General features: G+C 39.4%; 1 protein-coding gene across 1 annotated transcript; it reads left to right on the top strand.

Annotated features, from left to right (window-relative positions):
• The first annotated feature begins 758 nt into the window (after positions 1 to 758).
• Positions 759 to 13,995, top strand: b4galnt1b (beta-1,4-N-acetyl-galactosaminyl transferase 1b). Its single transcript, XM_028447339.1, has 12 exons — positions 759 to 893; positions 1,130 to 1,402; positions 4,340 to 4,562; positions 6,120 to 6,296; positions 6,789 to 6,895; positions 7,470 to 7,507; positions 7,613 to 7,793; positions 9,720 to 9,812; positions 10,808 to 10,995; positions 11,070 to 11,210; positions 11,290 to 11,527; positions 12,506 to 13,995. Exons 3-12 carry the CDS (start codon positions 4,348 to 4,350, stop codon positions 12,721 to 12,723), a joined length of 1,596 nt encoding a protein of 531 aa, XP_028303140.1. The 5' UTR covers positions 759 to 893; positions 1,130 to 1,402; positions 4,340 to 4,347; the 3' UTR covers positions 12,724 to 13,995.
• The last annotated feature ends 2,420 nt before the right edge of the window (positions 13,996 to 16,415 follow it).

Below are 16,415 nucleotides of genomic sequence, written 5' to 3'. Positions count from 1 at the left end.
TGTTGCCAGAAACAGTGGACGGTTTCCCGCATCCAATACTGTGATTAAACTGTCATTTGCTTTAATTTTAGGGTTGACGACGTATTTTATCTCATCCTTCAATCAAAAATGTATTAATTTGTGTTCGTTTGTCATTAAACAATTAAGTCATGCAACCATTAAAGTACTTGAAACCCAAGTGAAGACGGAAAATCACAACTGAGTAAATTTATTTATTTATTTATTAGGGCTCCATTGTTCACTTCTATCATTCCTCAAATCTGAGGTGCACAAATATGCGTCACATTTGTCTTTTGTTTTTTTTTTCCTTCTTTTTTTTAAAGTTGTGGTAGTAACTTCACACCAAAAATATATTTTAGACATATTACTGTGCACTGTAGAGATATCAGTCCATTGATTGTTATTGTTACCTAGAAAAGTAAAATAGTTAGTTAGTAATCTTTTTTTTTTAATCAACATTATAATTAGGTCTACTATTTTGTTTTTGCTTAATTATTGCTCTTCTTCCAAACAGAAATCGGTGTACCTGTCACATTTTTTCTATGCAAAAAAAAAAAAAAAAAAAAATCAAAACAAACTACGCAAGAACACAGAATCTGGCAACCCTGAACCTCACTCCAAGAGCATGACATGGTGGCAGCTGATTGGTCGACTCGATATATCCAGCCCTCCGATTGGCTACGTTATTAGTCTATCAAAGTGGTTGCTAAATTTAGTGGGTGTGCTTGGTTAAGTCACCAAAGTACATGAGGGGGGCGGTGTACTTGTGATTCTAGAGGCGCCGGTGGATAAATCCTCTGTTAGGGTTTCTTGGCGTCATAAATCTCGCAGTTTTTAATAACATCTAACTGATGTGAGAGCATTGAGGCGTGTTACAGCAGAAATGAGCAAAGGTACAGTTATTCCGTTATTGATTTATCAAGAGACCAAGCTGTTATATATAAACCATCATACATGTAGCTATGTTTATTTTATTCTGAGGCCAAATATGGGAGAATGTTGCTAAATTAGAGTAAAAATAATAACCCAGTGTGAAAAATGAAAGGTGTTATAGCTCTATGTATGATACCCATGACGTATTTGTTGAAGATTGTTGAGCAATGCTTCTTTCTGCGGCTTTTGCCAAAAGGAAAAGGTGCGGCCGAGTAGTCCTGCACGTGCCCGCGCCCGTGCACGCCTCCCCCGGCGTCCGTGCTCAGTGCTGACCGCTGGGCTCGTGCGTTAAGGCGCGGCTGGCTGTCCGCTGCGCTGCAGGAGGCGCGCCCCGTCCACAGCCTGCAGTGCTGCGATCATCACATGTTTCCATCCGAGCAGAGCTTTCCTCTGTCAGCCCTGTTTGGAGCAGCACCGAGGGCCAGGGGGACCGAGGAGAACGGCCTTTCCATGGCGCATCTTCACTGAGGTGAGCCCCGGTGTGGGGGGTTTTCCTTCCTTTATAGGGCTCTCATTGACGTATGCGGGTCCATATTAGACTGGATTACCATAACAGAAGGTGACAAAGACATATGAACATTCATTTCTGACCAAATGATATATCACATGAATCATATGTTGTACATGCACGTTGTCCTGGCATATGGTAGACAATGGACACTTTATTCCCTCCCCATCTTTGCAGATGATTGCTTTATTGTCACTAATTGCTTAAATGTAAGTGTATGTTGGACGGTGATGGTGTAGAACAGATAGGCCAATGGTACCAGAAAGAAATGGCAACATTTATTTGGCACGCGCTGTGGGAGGGACGCACACACACACCACAGTGCACCTCCATCTACACCATTAGCTCGTTTCAAGATGAAGAACAAACAAAGCAGAGGTTATTGAGATCGGTTTAGATGGTCATCGTCATCAGCATTGTTTCCATCGTTGCTAATTATAACACTAAATCAAAGCTCAGGGCACATGGCGTGCTACCGTGTGTATACAGTAGCTTTCTATAGCCACTGCAAGGAGTCATGGAGACGAGCTGCTCTGCTGTCATCCATCATTCCATCCATCATTCCATGCATCCATCTTCCTTCAAACTCAAGACCTGCAGCCAAATCCAACCCCCAAAAGTATCCAATTTAGATACAGTAAGTGTGAAATCAAGCAGAAATAAACCGAATATAAGGTACTAAATGTAAGTATAATGTACAAGTATTGAAATTAATTGTGCAAAATTATTGAAATTCATATTTTTTTATTTCAATGTTAACATCTTGTTTTGGTCTTGGTCACTTGAGAGCAAACTTGTGGCCCCTGAACATCAGTCAGACACCCTTGGTTTAGCCCATCTCTGCTGGGATTTGATAAAAGCCACAAACTACTGATTATTGTAAATTAAGTAACCTAAAAAATTAAAAACACGTTTCAATGTATTCATGATTGTTTACAAAGTAACGAAGAGTTGTAAAACCTAAAGAAAGTCCCTGATGATATATGACAACACACTATATAGACACACATATTCACACCAACAGTTAACCATTTCAATTTATTATTATTTGTCTGCCTTTAAGCTCTAATAACTTCCGCTCTACTCTAGAGGCTTTCTTTTTGCTGTTAGAGTGTTTCTGTGGGAGTCTGAACCCATTATTTCTATTTTTAGAACATTTTATTTTGGCCCACAAACTCTGTTCCAGTCCATCCTAAAGGGTGCTGATGGGTCTGAGGTCAGAGATCTGTGCAAGCCTCTTCAAACTCATCTATCTTCATGGTCCAGGCTTTGTGCACTACAAGGCACAGTCACATGGGACTGTTCTCACGAGCATTTGGTCACGAGCATTTGGTCACGAGCATTGTCACGAGCAAATGTCTTGGTCTGCTCTTTTAGAATAACTGGGTAATTTGAACGCTTAACATAAATGAAGTTTTCTGTTCTGACCTTCTGTCAGATAATGTAGTTCTTATTCCAAAACTCTGATGAAAAGATGATAAAAAGTCAAACAGTTCTGACTTGCATTAAAATGTTGGAAGCTCCCTAACCAACCCTGACAGAAATACTGTAAATAGCAGTAACTCAAAGCACGCACAGGCATGCTGGCTATATGTTTGCAGGTCACACAGTGTCAGAAAGATCTATTATTAGTCCACGCCACGGTTAGGGAAGAAAGGGTTCTTTCTTTCTGTATAGATGTGAAACATCTCATGCTTTTTGTAATGCAGCAAAGGGAGACGTTGAGGGGAAATCAGAGCGGAGAATAATAGGGAGCAACAAAACAACTGCACTTTCTAAAGTTCTGGGCCTAACATACAGACATGTGCTGCCCCAAAAAATGTTAATGCGTGCACTTTTGCCTTTATAAATCACAGTCCATCTAGAAGCTTGCACAGGAGAATTCACTTCATATGCCACCCTTGACAAGCCCACATTTTACCATAGTTTACCACAATGCAAAATACATCATAAATGATTTTTGCATCTAAACCTATACTAGCGCATAGGGATGTAACGATTAATCGTAAGGCAGTTAAAAATCGATTCATAGGTATCACGGTTGATATCGATTTTCTGAAAATTGAATCGCAGTACTTTTTATCCACAAGTGTAGGCGGCGGGCGGAGTCTGCTAATACTTTCTTTCTGGCCGCCTTCTACTCTTAAATATATTAATAAATGATTCATGACCCCTTAAGCACCGAAAGAATATCTGTAATATTACTTGAATATCTGTAAAAGTCACATTTTTCTATTAGCTCTGTCTGCTAGCATAGCTTCTCTTCTTCATTGCAAGATATCTGCATGCCAACCGACCACTGTATTACCAGCTCCCTCTGGTGGTCCAAACAAATATGACGTAAATTAGTGTAATCACGGTTTTTTTTTTTTTAAAGTCCAATTGTTAAGGCACAAAATACATTTTCAGTTGCACTTTTAAAAGAAAAAGAACTATTATGCAGTTTTGCATTGTTTATTTTAGAACCAGAATTTAAATTAATAGGCTTCATTTTCATTTGTATTATTCCTTTATTTATTTCATTCAAGATTTATTTTTAGTTAAATTGCATTGTTTTGAATAGTTTATCAAGGAATTCTTTTGACATTGAAAAATAAAAGGAAAATAATATAGTATTTTCGAGTTTTTTTCCCAAAAAAAAAAATTTGTCTACAGTCCCATTTTGTAAAATAAATCGTGAGGGAATCGTATCGTGAACCCAGTATCGTGAATCGAATCGTATCGGGAGTTGAGTGAATCGTTACATCCCTACTAGCGCATTAAGAATAAATTATAAGAATACACATATTTAGTGATCACAACTTTGATTACTATCAAGCCGTTCTTTAGTTATAGATTCAAAAATATTCTGTCGAAATAAAAGTTTTATTTCTCATTTATACATCACTGTTCCTCTAGACTTTAGGATGCGATCCCTGAGGAAGACGTTGCTGCTCGCCATCTTGGTGTCTGTGGTGCTGGTTCTGGCCCTCCTTCATACATGGCCCACCCGGGCCTACACCACCGTGGACGTGTGGCAGAGGTCAGGCATTGTTGTAGAGCACCATCTGGAGGACCGACTCATAGAACCAGACCAGAGGCTAAGCAGCATCCCCTTTCATGTGAGAGATAGTGTCGCCAGGTAAGAATCAATGCTGTTCCTATTTAAGGCCAAATTGAACTTGTCACATGATTTTGTGAATAAAAACCTTTTCTTTAAGGCAGTGGCTATCCGTACGGTTGCTGTAATAATATACCGACCATCTATCCGTTCGCAACGCCCGTATTTAGCCAGTTTAGGTCACGTGACTAAGACTAAACCTTACCCTAAACCTAACCCTAACCCTAAAATTGTTGCGATATTGGGTTATAACTTAACCCTAACCTAAGACGCTATGTACTTGTACTTTGGTAACCATAAAAAAATGGCACCGAGGGTTGTCTGTATGGCAACCGTACAAAAAGACACTTTCTATTGCTTACCTGTGTAAATAAAGGTTTACTATAGCTACAACATGCAGGCTAAATTTGGCCCATCCTAGCATCAGTGTTGTGCTAGTTACTGAACAATAAAAACAAGTTATCAGTACGAGTTACTTAAAAACAAACTAGGTTATGTTACTGATTACTTAAAGAGTAGCTAAACCCCTGCTTTCTCCTGACCTGCCACTAGGAGGGAATTTAAAAAAAAAAGCCTTGCTTATGGGCGGGGCTCCTGGAGTAGTTAAAACATGCCCAGTATATCCTATAAAATCTCTAATGAACAATCTATGCTATGTTTATTAGCTAGTGATTGTCCTCCGTGCTGTGTTTGTAGTGTCTCTGTTGCTACGCTAGTCACTTCCGGGTTCTGTGCACTCGCGCAAAAGTTGCTTCTTGCACGGACTTTTATTCCGAAAACAACAAACTTCTGCAAGAACACACACCTCGGTGCCAGTTTATGTCCTTATAACAAGTAATCAGACGACACGTTCACACACACACGGCTGATGATATCACATGTAACAACGGGGACGGCGTCTCTGAAGGTCCATTTATAGAAATGTAAACAAAGGCTAAACTAAAGCTTTACCTTTTAAATACATAATAAGTACAGCTGTACTTTTGGTTAATATGTTCTTTTTTTAAAGAATAATTATTTGTTTCATGTCTGAATTAGTTTTAAATCAAGTTGTTCGAGTTCAAAAGGAGCACTGTAAATATTCTACTAATAACGATAATAATAATTCATCAATTCTGTATAGTGCTTTTGTATATATTATTATCCAGTGAAAACAATCTATACCTGGTGGATTAAAAGAGAGCAGATATCCCTGCAGGAAATTAAATAGACAAAGATAATATAATAAAGAGTTAAAGCAAACAAATCCATTTGTATTATTTAATTCCCTCACCCAATGAGAATCGATGAGAGAATCGGTAAGGAATCGAATCAATAAGGAGTATCGATAATGGAGTCGGAATCGCTAAGTTCTTATCAATTTTCATCCCTAGCGGTCACTCTGACATTTTACAACTAAATATGCCAAATTGAAATACTTTGACTAAAATATTGAGAATTAAATTAAATTAGATAGTATTCTGTTACTGTGAGAAGTAATGTTTTAATCCATCTCCTAGCATGACTTTGCGTGAATACATTTTTAAACATTTAAAACCTGTGTGTGTGTGTGTGTGTGTGTGTGTGCGTGTGTTGCAGCTTGCTGGCACGCAACGGCTGTGTGTGTGAGGGGGAAAGTGGAGGAGTAAATCTGCCCTTTGCCCATTTCTTGTTCCCGAGGGTGAGTGCTCACCCTCTGCACACTGCCTTTGAGGCGTCCGAGCTGGAGGAGATGAAGAAGAGACGTGCCAAAGAGTACCAGAGTTTTCAGAAAAGGTGAGCATTTTTCTATCATTTTTTTTAAACATCTAATCAAGAATTAAATGCACATGCTTCCAAAATTCCAAGGAGAGGATTTGTTAAGCGATAATGTAAAAATGTTTTGAGGGAGATTGGTTGCTCAGGAGCTTGATTAAGCACCTCAGGGGTCACCATTAGTGTGTGAGTGAAGATCCAGAGCGAGAGTACATAAGGCTTAAAGGGCCCACTTCAATTAAAGCTAATGTTAAGTGAGTAATAAGTCACTGTCATCCCGAAGTTAAGCAAATAATAGTTGCCTTCCTTCTCTACACACTACTGTAATATTCATTACAGACACACAAAGCAGCACTGTTTATTTTATATATAATCTATATATAATAAAGGTATTAATTCCCAGGTAAGTTTTTCTCTGTAAAAAAAAAAAAACTCTAAAGGTTGGGTCTTTGATTGCAATTGGATGTTTTATATGTTGTTTTTTATCCTCACGATGTAAACTTGTTCTCACAGGTCAAAGTCTCCGGCTGATCTGCTGATTATCGCAGAGGCTAACAATCCCCTACAGTATCCCACACAGGGGGTGGATGTACGGCCCCTAAAAACAATCATCATCCCAGGTGGGCCTGAAGTGAGACTCACCTGTGCTGTTTGCTTTTCGGCTCATACGGTCCATTTCCCCCAGATTTTGTCTAACTTGTCTATTTGGCGTCTTTTATGAAATGTGATTCGTTCCATAACAAAAATTGCACATATCAAATTATAACAATCATCCAAGTTCGGAGATAAATAATTTAACCATCTTTTTGTGATCAATTTTCATGCTGCTAAACTCAGCATACCAAACAGACATTTTGTATATACGTATATAATGAACCAAATAGTAGTTTGTCCCAGTTTAAAGTTGTTTGTAGATTTAAAATGATTTTCAATTTGATTTTAACCAAATTCCAAAAAATCCAAACCACTGTTAATATTTAAAGGAGTTTAAAATGCAGTGTTAGTGGGTTACGTTAATTGGAGTCTTTCATTTTCTATTGATGTGTGATGAACGGAAACCAGCTGTTTAGAGTGTACCGGCCTATGGGAAAGACTTCTACTCCCCTTAAACCTGGTCAGCATATGTGAATGAATATGTCAAATGAATTGTAATTATGTGTAAATATTAAGTCTACTATTACTCAATATTTCTAGGTTTGGCCTTGCACGACACAGACAGAGACCATCACTCAGTGAGTGTTTCACTGTGTTCGTATTGACTTTAGCCTTTTTTTTTTCTTTTTCACTTGTGCACCGTCCACTCACTCCACTGTGCTTTCACTTCCATCCCTTTGCAGGTTAACATCACTGCCACGCTGGGAACGCTGAACGTGGCAGCAGAGGTGGACGGTGTGAAAATCAAAGGTGATGGTGAGATGCACATGGCTCTCTCAAGCAGCCTCCTGCCCAACCTGAACCGACAGCTGCAGTTTGTCACCTACACCAACACACTGTTTCACCCCAGCACTGCAGACACAGGTGGGCACCCATACATGGATCATTGTCTGCTTATTATTTCACCTACAGTAGTTTAAACTACTATTAAATGAGTTATTGGCATTAGGGATCAACCTTTTTTACACACTCCTATTACCGGTGTCATCTCTGTTGGGCATTCATTGCATCCTAACAAGTGTACCACTGTATGGCTCAGTTTACATGTAGGAAATGTTTTTCAAAAATATGGCAAAATATTTCTCCTTTCAAACACACAATATAGCAGAGGTGAATGCAACGGAAGTACTCACATTAGTGTTATTGAGTTGCTTTTATGGGTACTTGTACTTTTTCGAGTATATTCCTTAATCAGTAATTTTACTTATACGTAAGTACATTTTAAAAGAAGTAAAGTAATTCATTACATTTCTACACCCAACTGTTACTGAATAAATTATTATTATTTTTTGTTTTAAAATGATCAACGGACATTGTGAAACTACAGAAATTAAAATGACCAGACAACAATCAAATGCATCACATCATAGCCGACCAATCGGATTAAACTTGATGCGGTGCCAAAATAGCACAGAATGCTGGTTATTTTCTCAGAGCATCGCCAGAAGATTTACAAGCTGTATGTAACCCATGACGACATAGCATCTGTTATTGGTGTTTTTTTAATTTTAAAAAAAGAATTGTACATTCTGACAAACCATTTATTCGATACAGATGCCTTTGTGGAAAATAAATGAAGTTCCAGTTGTCCAAGATTTGGTTTCTTCCTCTTTAAGTTTCTACATGAGATATTTACTGTATACAAGGGAACAGTGGCAAGATTTATCACCAAAAATAAACGAGGGGGGTGAAAGTAACTATTAACTTTTACTTTGAATACTATTTAAATTAGCTACTTTTTACTTGTACTTGAGTATTTTATGTATGACTTACTTGTACTTGCACTTGAGTACTATTTCAGTCAAGTAATAGTACTTCTACTTGAGTAGTATATATATGTACCTCACAGTTTGATTTGAATATGAATATAGGGACTGTGATTATTCAATTAATAATCCATTATTGATTAGGGATGTAACGATTAATCGTAAGGCAGTTAAAAATCGATTCATAGGTATCACGGTTCACATCGATACTCTGAAAATTGAATTGCAGTACTTCTTTTAAACAGCAGACCGCCTTCTACTCTTAAATATGTTAATAAATGATTCCTTACCCCTTTAGCACCGAAAGATTATCTGTAATATTACGTGAATATCTGTAAAAGTCACGTTTTTTCTATTAGCTCTGTCTGCTAGCATAGCATCTCTTCTTCACTGCTAGAATATCTGCATGCCAACCGACCACTGGGTTACCAGCGCCCTCTGCTGGTCCAAACAAATATTTGACATAAATACAGTGCAATGACTGTTTACTTTTTTTTAAAGTCCAATTGTTAAGGCACAAAATACATTTTCAGTTGCATTTTAAAAAGAAAAGGAACTATTATGTAGTTTTGCATTGTTTACTATAGAACCAGAACTTAAATTAATAAGCTTCTTCTTCATTTGTATTATTCCTTTATTTATTTCATTCAAGATTTATTTTTAGTTAAATTGCATTGTTTTGAATAGTTTTTCAAGGGATTCTTTTGACAATGAAAAATAAAAGGAAAATAGTTCAGTATTTTCTAGTTTTTTTTCCCAAAAAAATAAAGGAATATTTTTCAGTCATCATTTGTCTAGACTACTTGGTTACTTGGTTAGAGCTGCATGGTAAAGTATCATACTAGCAGCATCCTTGCTTGTACCATAAATAATAATAAACAAAAAGATTGGCACAGAAGAAAAAAACAATGTATTGGACACACATGTATGTATTTTTTGCTTTGTAATTGTACATTTGGCAGCCTGTGCAGGAGGACGACGCTCTAATGAACCTAATAAAAACTTTTGTTGTTGTGCCGTGCAGTGCAGCTCGACACAGAGGGCCATCATGCTGTCTTCACTATCAAAATTCACCACGGTGTGACTCCTAAACTTTATAACACTGGATCTAAAGGAGGTAACAGCGCAGTCCATCTGTTTCACAAAGCAGGAACATCAAGCCCTGAGCTTAGATCATAAATTTGCTGAACACGAAAAGGAAAGTCCAAGAATTTTGGTTTGCAATCATAAAAAGTTACTACCCAGTTCAATATATGCGATTCAATCCTTACAGTAGTTCAATCCAAACAATAGTTAGGATTGAACAATAGTGTGGTGTTTTACACCAGCCAATTTGGCCTGGGAATACAGACTTAATGTATGAAAAAATCCCTCTTAAGGGTTCATTTCATTTTATTTTTTACTTTTTGTGGTTTAGTTCAAACTTTTTTTTTTTTTTTAATGTAATCATTTAAAAACAGAAACAAAAAGTAAGTACAAAAAACTAAATAGAGTTCAAATAAATATACAGACTGAGAGAAAAACATGGTAATCAGAGCTGCTATAATGTGTGTGTGTGTGTGTGTGTTAAATCTAAGTTGGTTTAATTTACTATTTGAGTTGTGTTTAGAATTATGTTTTGACTGGTTTTGAATGTTCGGACAGAGCCAACACCTCCCCGACGTATGTTCTGTCCTTCCACAAGACTAATCTTTTAAGTAGGATTTAGCAGTATTTCTTTAAAAGTGGGACAATATATCGTGCGACAAGAAATTGCGATATTAAAGCGTCACAAGTTGTATCATCGAGGGTACGAGTGGAATAGCGAGAGGGGGCGTAGAGCTCAGATAAGTAAAAAAAAATTCACAGCAGATTTTTATTGTGTGCTTTTATTTTTTATATCCCTATTAACCCCCCTGCACCAACTCAAGCACGAACACCAATGCTCTCCCACAACACCTACCAACCCTAACCCCGCCCCCCAATTATGACGTTTGACTCATGTTGCGTTCAGGGCCAACAGATTCCACATTTCTGATGATCCTGCTTTGAGAAATATGGTCCATGCCAATCTTTTTATTGTTACTGTGTTATACGAGTGTTTTAAAGCTACCTTTTGTGTCTCATGTACAGAGTACAATGTCAGTGCCCTCGTGACCATAGCAACCAAGACCTTCCTGAGGTATGATAAGCTTCAAGATCTCATTGACAGCATCAGGAGATACTATCCTACCATCACCATAGTAATAGCTGATGACAGCGAAAATCCCAAAAGCATCTCAGGGCCGTACATCGAACATTACATCATGCCCTTTGGAAAGGTAAAGAGCACGAAACACAAAGTGTTACTGTCATCTTCACTTATGACTGTTTCCGTTGGTCTGTTGCATCGTAGGGTTGGTTTGCAGGAAGAAACCTGGCCGTCTCCCAGGTGACCACAAAGTATGTGCTGTGGGTGGATGATGATTTCATCTTCACGGCCAACACCAAACTGGAGAAGCTGGTGGATGTGTTAGAGAGAACCACACTGGACCTGGTGAGGATTAAACCCCTGACCAGGAACAGTGTCGACTGCATGTATCATTGCTGTGATGTCACTTTGTGTGTGTGTCCAGGTGGGAGGAGCAGTGCGTGAAGCCACAGGCTACACTGCCACCTACAGACAGACCATCTCCATCGAGCCCGGAGAGGACGATGGAGACTGTTTACATATGAGGAGAGGCTTTCATCACATCATTCAAGGCTTCCCCAACTGTGTTGTAACCGATGGCGTCATTAACTTCTTTTTAGCTCGCACTGACAAAGTTCAGCAGATCGGCTTTGACCCCCGGCTCACCAGGGTAGCTCATCTAGGTTAGTACAACAAACCTACTCAGTGATGGAAATATTTCAGTCATTGACTGAAAAAAAAGGTATTTTGGTGTTTTGTTTTTTAAATCTTTTTTTCTTTTAATATTTGACATCATATGCTTTGTTATCATCTTATTCCATGAAAGAAATCATGTAAATGTCTGCTGAGAAAAGTGCCAAACAATGCTAGGTTTCCAGTAACTGTTAATCAATTAATGAATTAGTTCATCATTTTTTTTAATTCCTGAAATCTCTGTCTCTAGCATGTTGATGATGCCAGAGTGGGAGCCCATGACTCTGTCTCTACAGGAAAACTACATTTGTAGCACGTCCACCATTAATGCTAATATGTTAATGAATGAAGCATGAGTTAGGGATGCACATTCAACCATATTAGTTGGAATAATTCCAGGGAGTTCACTTTGTCTTCCTGTTCTGTCCCTACGAGTTCTCTCATAAGGAAAGCCTCAAAGCATTTTCTGATGACTTTCATGTGTCCCTATGAGTGTCCCCAAGATTTTTCACAAAAATGCAATTTTTATGCTAAGATCGACATAATAATAATTAGAAAAAATATTGGTAGATACACAATTAAGGGTCTGTAATCAACATAATCACTAAATGGTGACCAAGGGACTTTAAGTTGGTGGTTTTTAAATTATTGGTAACTACTTTTTATTTATAGGCATACACATATAATTTATGTCATTTTGTCAAAGGTGAAAGTGCTTTGTTGTCATCGAACCGTGACTTCACTTTTAATGTCGACTGTCAAAGGAACACAAACTCATGGAAATAAAATCCACGATTCTATAAAGCAGCAGCGTTTACATCAGCTACAATGGGTTGGATGTTTTTTAAGCCATTTGTATCTGTAATGCTGTTATTAGGTATAATAAGCTTCAGCCTACAACTTATTTGCTTCGTCTTTTTGTGCTTGATTTTTAACAATTTCTGATTCACTTCTTTCCTCTTCTCCAGAGTTTTTCATTGACGGTCTTGGATCTCTCCACGTGGGCTCTTGTGACGACGTCATCGTCAATCATGCCACCAAAATCAAGCTCCCGTGGATTAGCCAGTCAGAAAGTGACAAGACATACGCCAAGTTTCGCTATCCCCCCGCCTCCTCCGATGCCACCCACACCAAAAATGGCCTCCTGTTCTTCAAGAACCGATTTCAGTGTTTGACTCATAACTAACTCATCCACCCTCCTGTTCTGGCATTTGTTCTGCTCTTTCTGAGTTGCCAAAGAAGTTTCCCGCTACACCACAAAACATTTGGTTTACCATTTCTCAAAGACTATGAAACATTTCTTACGTTTCAGCTCTGAGCAGTCAGCATGAAGGGCAGTGGTTTGTAGAGCCGAGAATCCTGATAGGAAGACTTTGAACAGTCTCCTAAGACAAGGAGAAAATCAGCTGTCGGACACAAACTAAAGTGTTTTTTTTTTTCAAACATGTATTCAGGGTGTTAAATGAAGTGTTCAAAGCTAATCTTATCTGGATCTACGTTGTTGAGTTTCCATTTTTGGAAAGATCCAGAGAAGTTGCATTTACGCAGTCTGTGCCACTTCATCCTCATTGTGCTTTGATGTGGGTGGAGGTGTCAGTGTTCTCCTTCGATTTGCACTATCCCAAACTAAACCGAGCTTGAAAAAGCAATAGTGACGGGAATGACGGCAAAGACAAAGAACAACGGACAAAAAGCCACTTTCAGGGAAGTGACAATCCCGCCTCAATCTGCAGAGGGTTCTCTTCTCGCTCATGCCACATGAAGAACTTTGTCCCAAACCCTTTTTGAAGTAAGCAGCACACCATATGGGCCGTGCCAAAAGTCTTCAGCAAGAATCTCCAGTGGATCACTGGTTTTCGTGCATGCTGACAAATGTTATTAAAACCGCATTGCTTATATATTAACATGCTGCATAACAGGAAATAAGGATGAACCAAAATGCATGTTAATGTTCCATCAATATACAGTAGAAAGGTGAGGAAGACACACCGTGGCTAGAACTGTTTGCTGATGACATGCTGTGAGCCATGCTGAAGCAGCAGGACACTGACTCATGCCTGAGGAGGCCATGCTGTTTGCTGTTGTTTTCTACCACAGCCTTTAGACGGCGCCATTGTATTACTGTATTATTACTGTATTATTACCTAACTTTCTTCTGTTATGAGCAACAAGGTGCCAGAGATTAACTTTACCATTTTTACTCTGAGGAAAAATATTTTGGGTTTTTACTTTTATTTCTTACTGTTTTTCTGGAGCACAAGTTTTTCACCTACAATTTATAAAAGAGCCAGAAGCCATTAGTGTTTAAAAAAAAAAAAAGTATTTCATCATATTCAAATAATCCTGCTTGCCTCACCTGAATACGATAAGTTGTTTTTTTTATGCATTTCAAACCCTTATGTATTACTTTTATTTATTTATCCTTTAAAATGTCATTAAAACATTTGTGGCAAAGAAACTTCACATTTATTGATGAGGAACAATGTGATGGATCTGACCTGCTTCTTAATCATCAGGCATGAACTCATGGACAAACATTTTCACACACACTCTCACACAGTTTTCACACTCTTACAGTTAATGTTAGAGTTTACAGAACTTCTATCATAAAAGCAGCATTGAGGACAAGAGGTAAACCACTGTTGCCTCATATGAAGACTATAAGACGACGATTAGAAAGGTGCGCATGCTAAAATGAACTTTTCACAACATTCAGCAACGAACCACGTTTAAAAAATGTGAGCTTCTTTTGACCAGATTTACAGCAATGTTTGTGAAATGTGTGATATTTTTATTAAAATATGTCAATGTTAAGTCTGAATGTTACATTTAAATATAAATGTTAAATCTAAATGCAAAATGTTAAATCCAAATCTTAAGTATAAATGTTAAATCTCAGTGTCACAGGTGAAAGTAATTCTTTAGCTAATAATCAAATTCGCCGTTTAGATTTAGCATTTGACATTTAGATTTAAAATTAACATTTACATTTAAATTTAACAATTGTATTTATATTTAACATTAAGGTTTTAATTTAACATCTAGATTTAATGTTGACATTACATTTTTACGAAGAAAAGTATCACAAATTTCACAAATATTGCTGTGAAACTGGTCAAAAGTAGCAGAAGAAAAATATCACATTAACGTGGTTTTGTTGCTAAATGTTGCAAAAAGTGGCTTTTTCATTTTAGCATGTGCAACTTTACAACCGGTGCCCCATAGCACATCGTGCAGATTACAAACTGATCTGTGTAGTTTGTATGTTTATGTCCCGACAGGTCAGGTGGGAAAATAGTATATGTAAAATTTTATCGATATGGCTGATCTTTGTCAGTATGCAATTTGAAAACTATGTGACCGTCAAGGACCATTTGAGCAGCTTTTGCTTTTATTTTCTTGTTTGATTGAAGGGATTCTTCACAGTATAATTTCTTTATACACGTGTACAAAGTCAGAGGAGATTACTTTTCGACAGTGACGATGGCTGGATGAATGTAATCAGTTGAAGAAAAAAGCTCATGGTCCACAATGAAATCCAATGGCTGCAGTCACAGAAAGTTCAGGCCAGATTAGGGGGCCACATCCCGGCGGGGCGGTCTGGCTTGGCCTCTGGAGGGGGCCCTGGCTTTAAAGAACCGAAGCTCGTGGCGCAGGCGGCATCAGCATCTGGGGCGCCCGGGGGGGCTAGGTTGGGGTACCTGGGGACCGGCGGGGGGACCCCCAGCGGCCCCCTGGTGCCTTATGCGGCTTGGGGTGTGGTCGTTCGCCCTGGGCGGGCTGCTCCTGGTGCTGCATCCATTCCGGGTCCTCCTGGCCTGGGGTCGGGTCCCTGCTGGCTCTGGGCTCACCGGCGGGTGCCCGCCGGCTGCCCGTTCGGCGTGGCTCTGGTCGTCTGCTGGGCGTGGGCTTTGGCTCCTCCGCTGGGGTCTCGGGCGGGGAGCTCTCTGGGCCCTCCCCTCGGGGGGCTGGGCGCGGGGGTGTGGGTGGTGGTGGGGGGGTGGGGGGCTGGGGGGCCTGCGGGTTGGGGGTTGGAGTCGGTGGCGTGGTGCGCTGGGTCCTTGGCTCCTTGGGGGCTTTTCGGGTGTGTATGGGGGGGGCAATGGCAGCCTCTCGGCTTGGGACCTTGGGGGCGTTCGGATGGCTGCTTGGCCGTGGGGTGGTCGCCGGGGGCCCCTAGATCTCTCGCTCTTTCTGCTGGCCCGACTGCTTCTTCGGGCCCGGGGGCGGCTCATGGGTTTTGCAGTAGCGGCTCTTGGAATCACATTTGTCATGGACGCACTGGCCTCGGGCTGTGGGATAACACTCATACTGGGCTCAACCATAGACACGTTGTTCCCAAATACCTGTTTTATGTAACTTCCACTCACTTCCTCCTCTGCTCACAGCCACCACCATTATTCCTAAGCCGCACACTGGTCACCAAACTGGCTTGATAACACAACAATAAGCACAATATACACAACCACAATTTCACATCACATCACTTGAAACTTATTGACTATTCCCCACCCATTCGTTTTCCTATCTTGTATCCCTCCTCCCTGTTAACTCCCCCCCCCCCACCCCCCTCACCCTGGTGTAACACTGCCCTCTCTCTTTCACATCCTCCCTTTAATAAAGTATTTACCCTTCCCTAGGGAGGGCTGGTGATGGTCACAATTATGCAATGAAATAAATTCATTTATTTAATTGCAATAATAAAATATGCATTGCTGTTAAAAGATTGCACTTCTTGTAGTGTTAACCTTCAACAGCATGTGCAGACAAATTGAAAAAAAAAAAAAAAAGAAAAAAAAAGAAAGTTCACGTCTCAACCCTTTGGGGCAACAAAAAAAAAATCATCTTTAAATATAAAAACACGTCAAAGTCATTTCA

Source organism: Gouania willdenowi, chromosome 5 (genome assembly GCF_900634775.1).
Source record: "Gouania willdenowi chromosome 5, fGouWil2.1, whole genome shotgun sequence".
Lineage (NCBI taxonomy): Eukaryota > Metazoa > Chordata > Actinopteri > Blenniiformes > Gobiesocidae > Gouania > Gouania willdenowi.
Note: the sequence above shows the minus strand (reverse complement) of the source record. Positions and strands in the feature narration are given on the sequence as shown.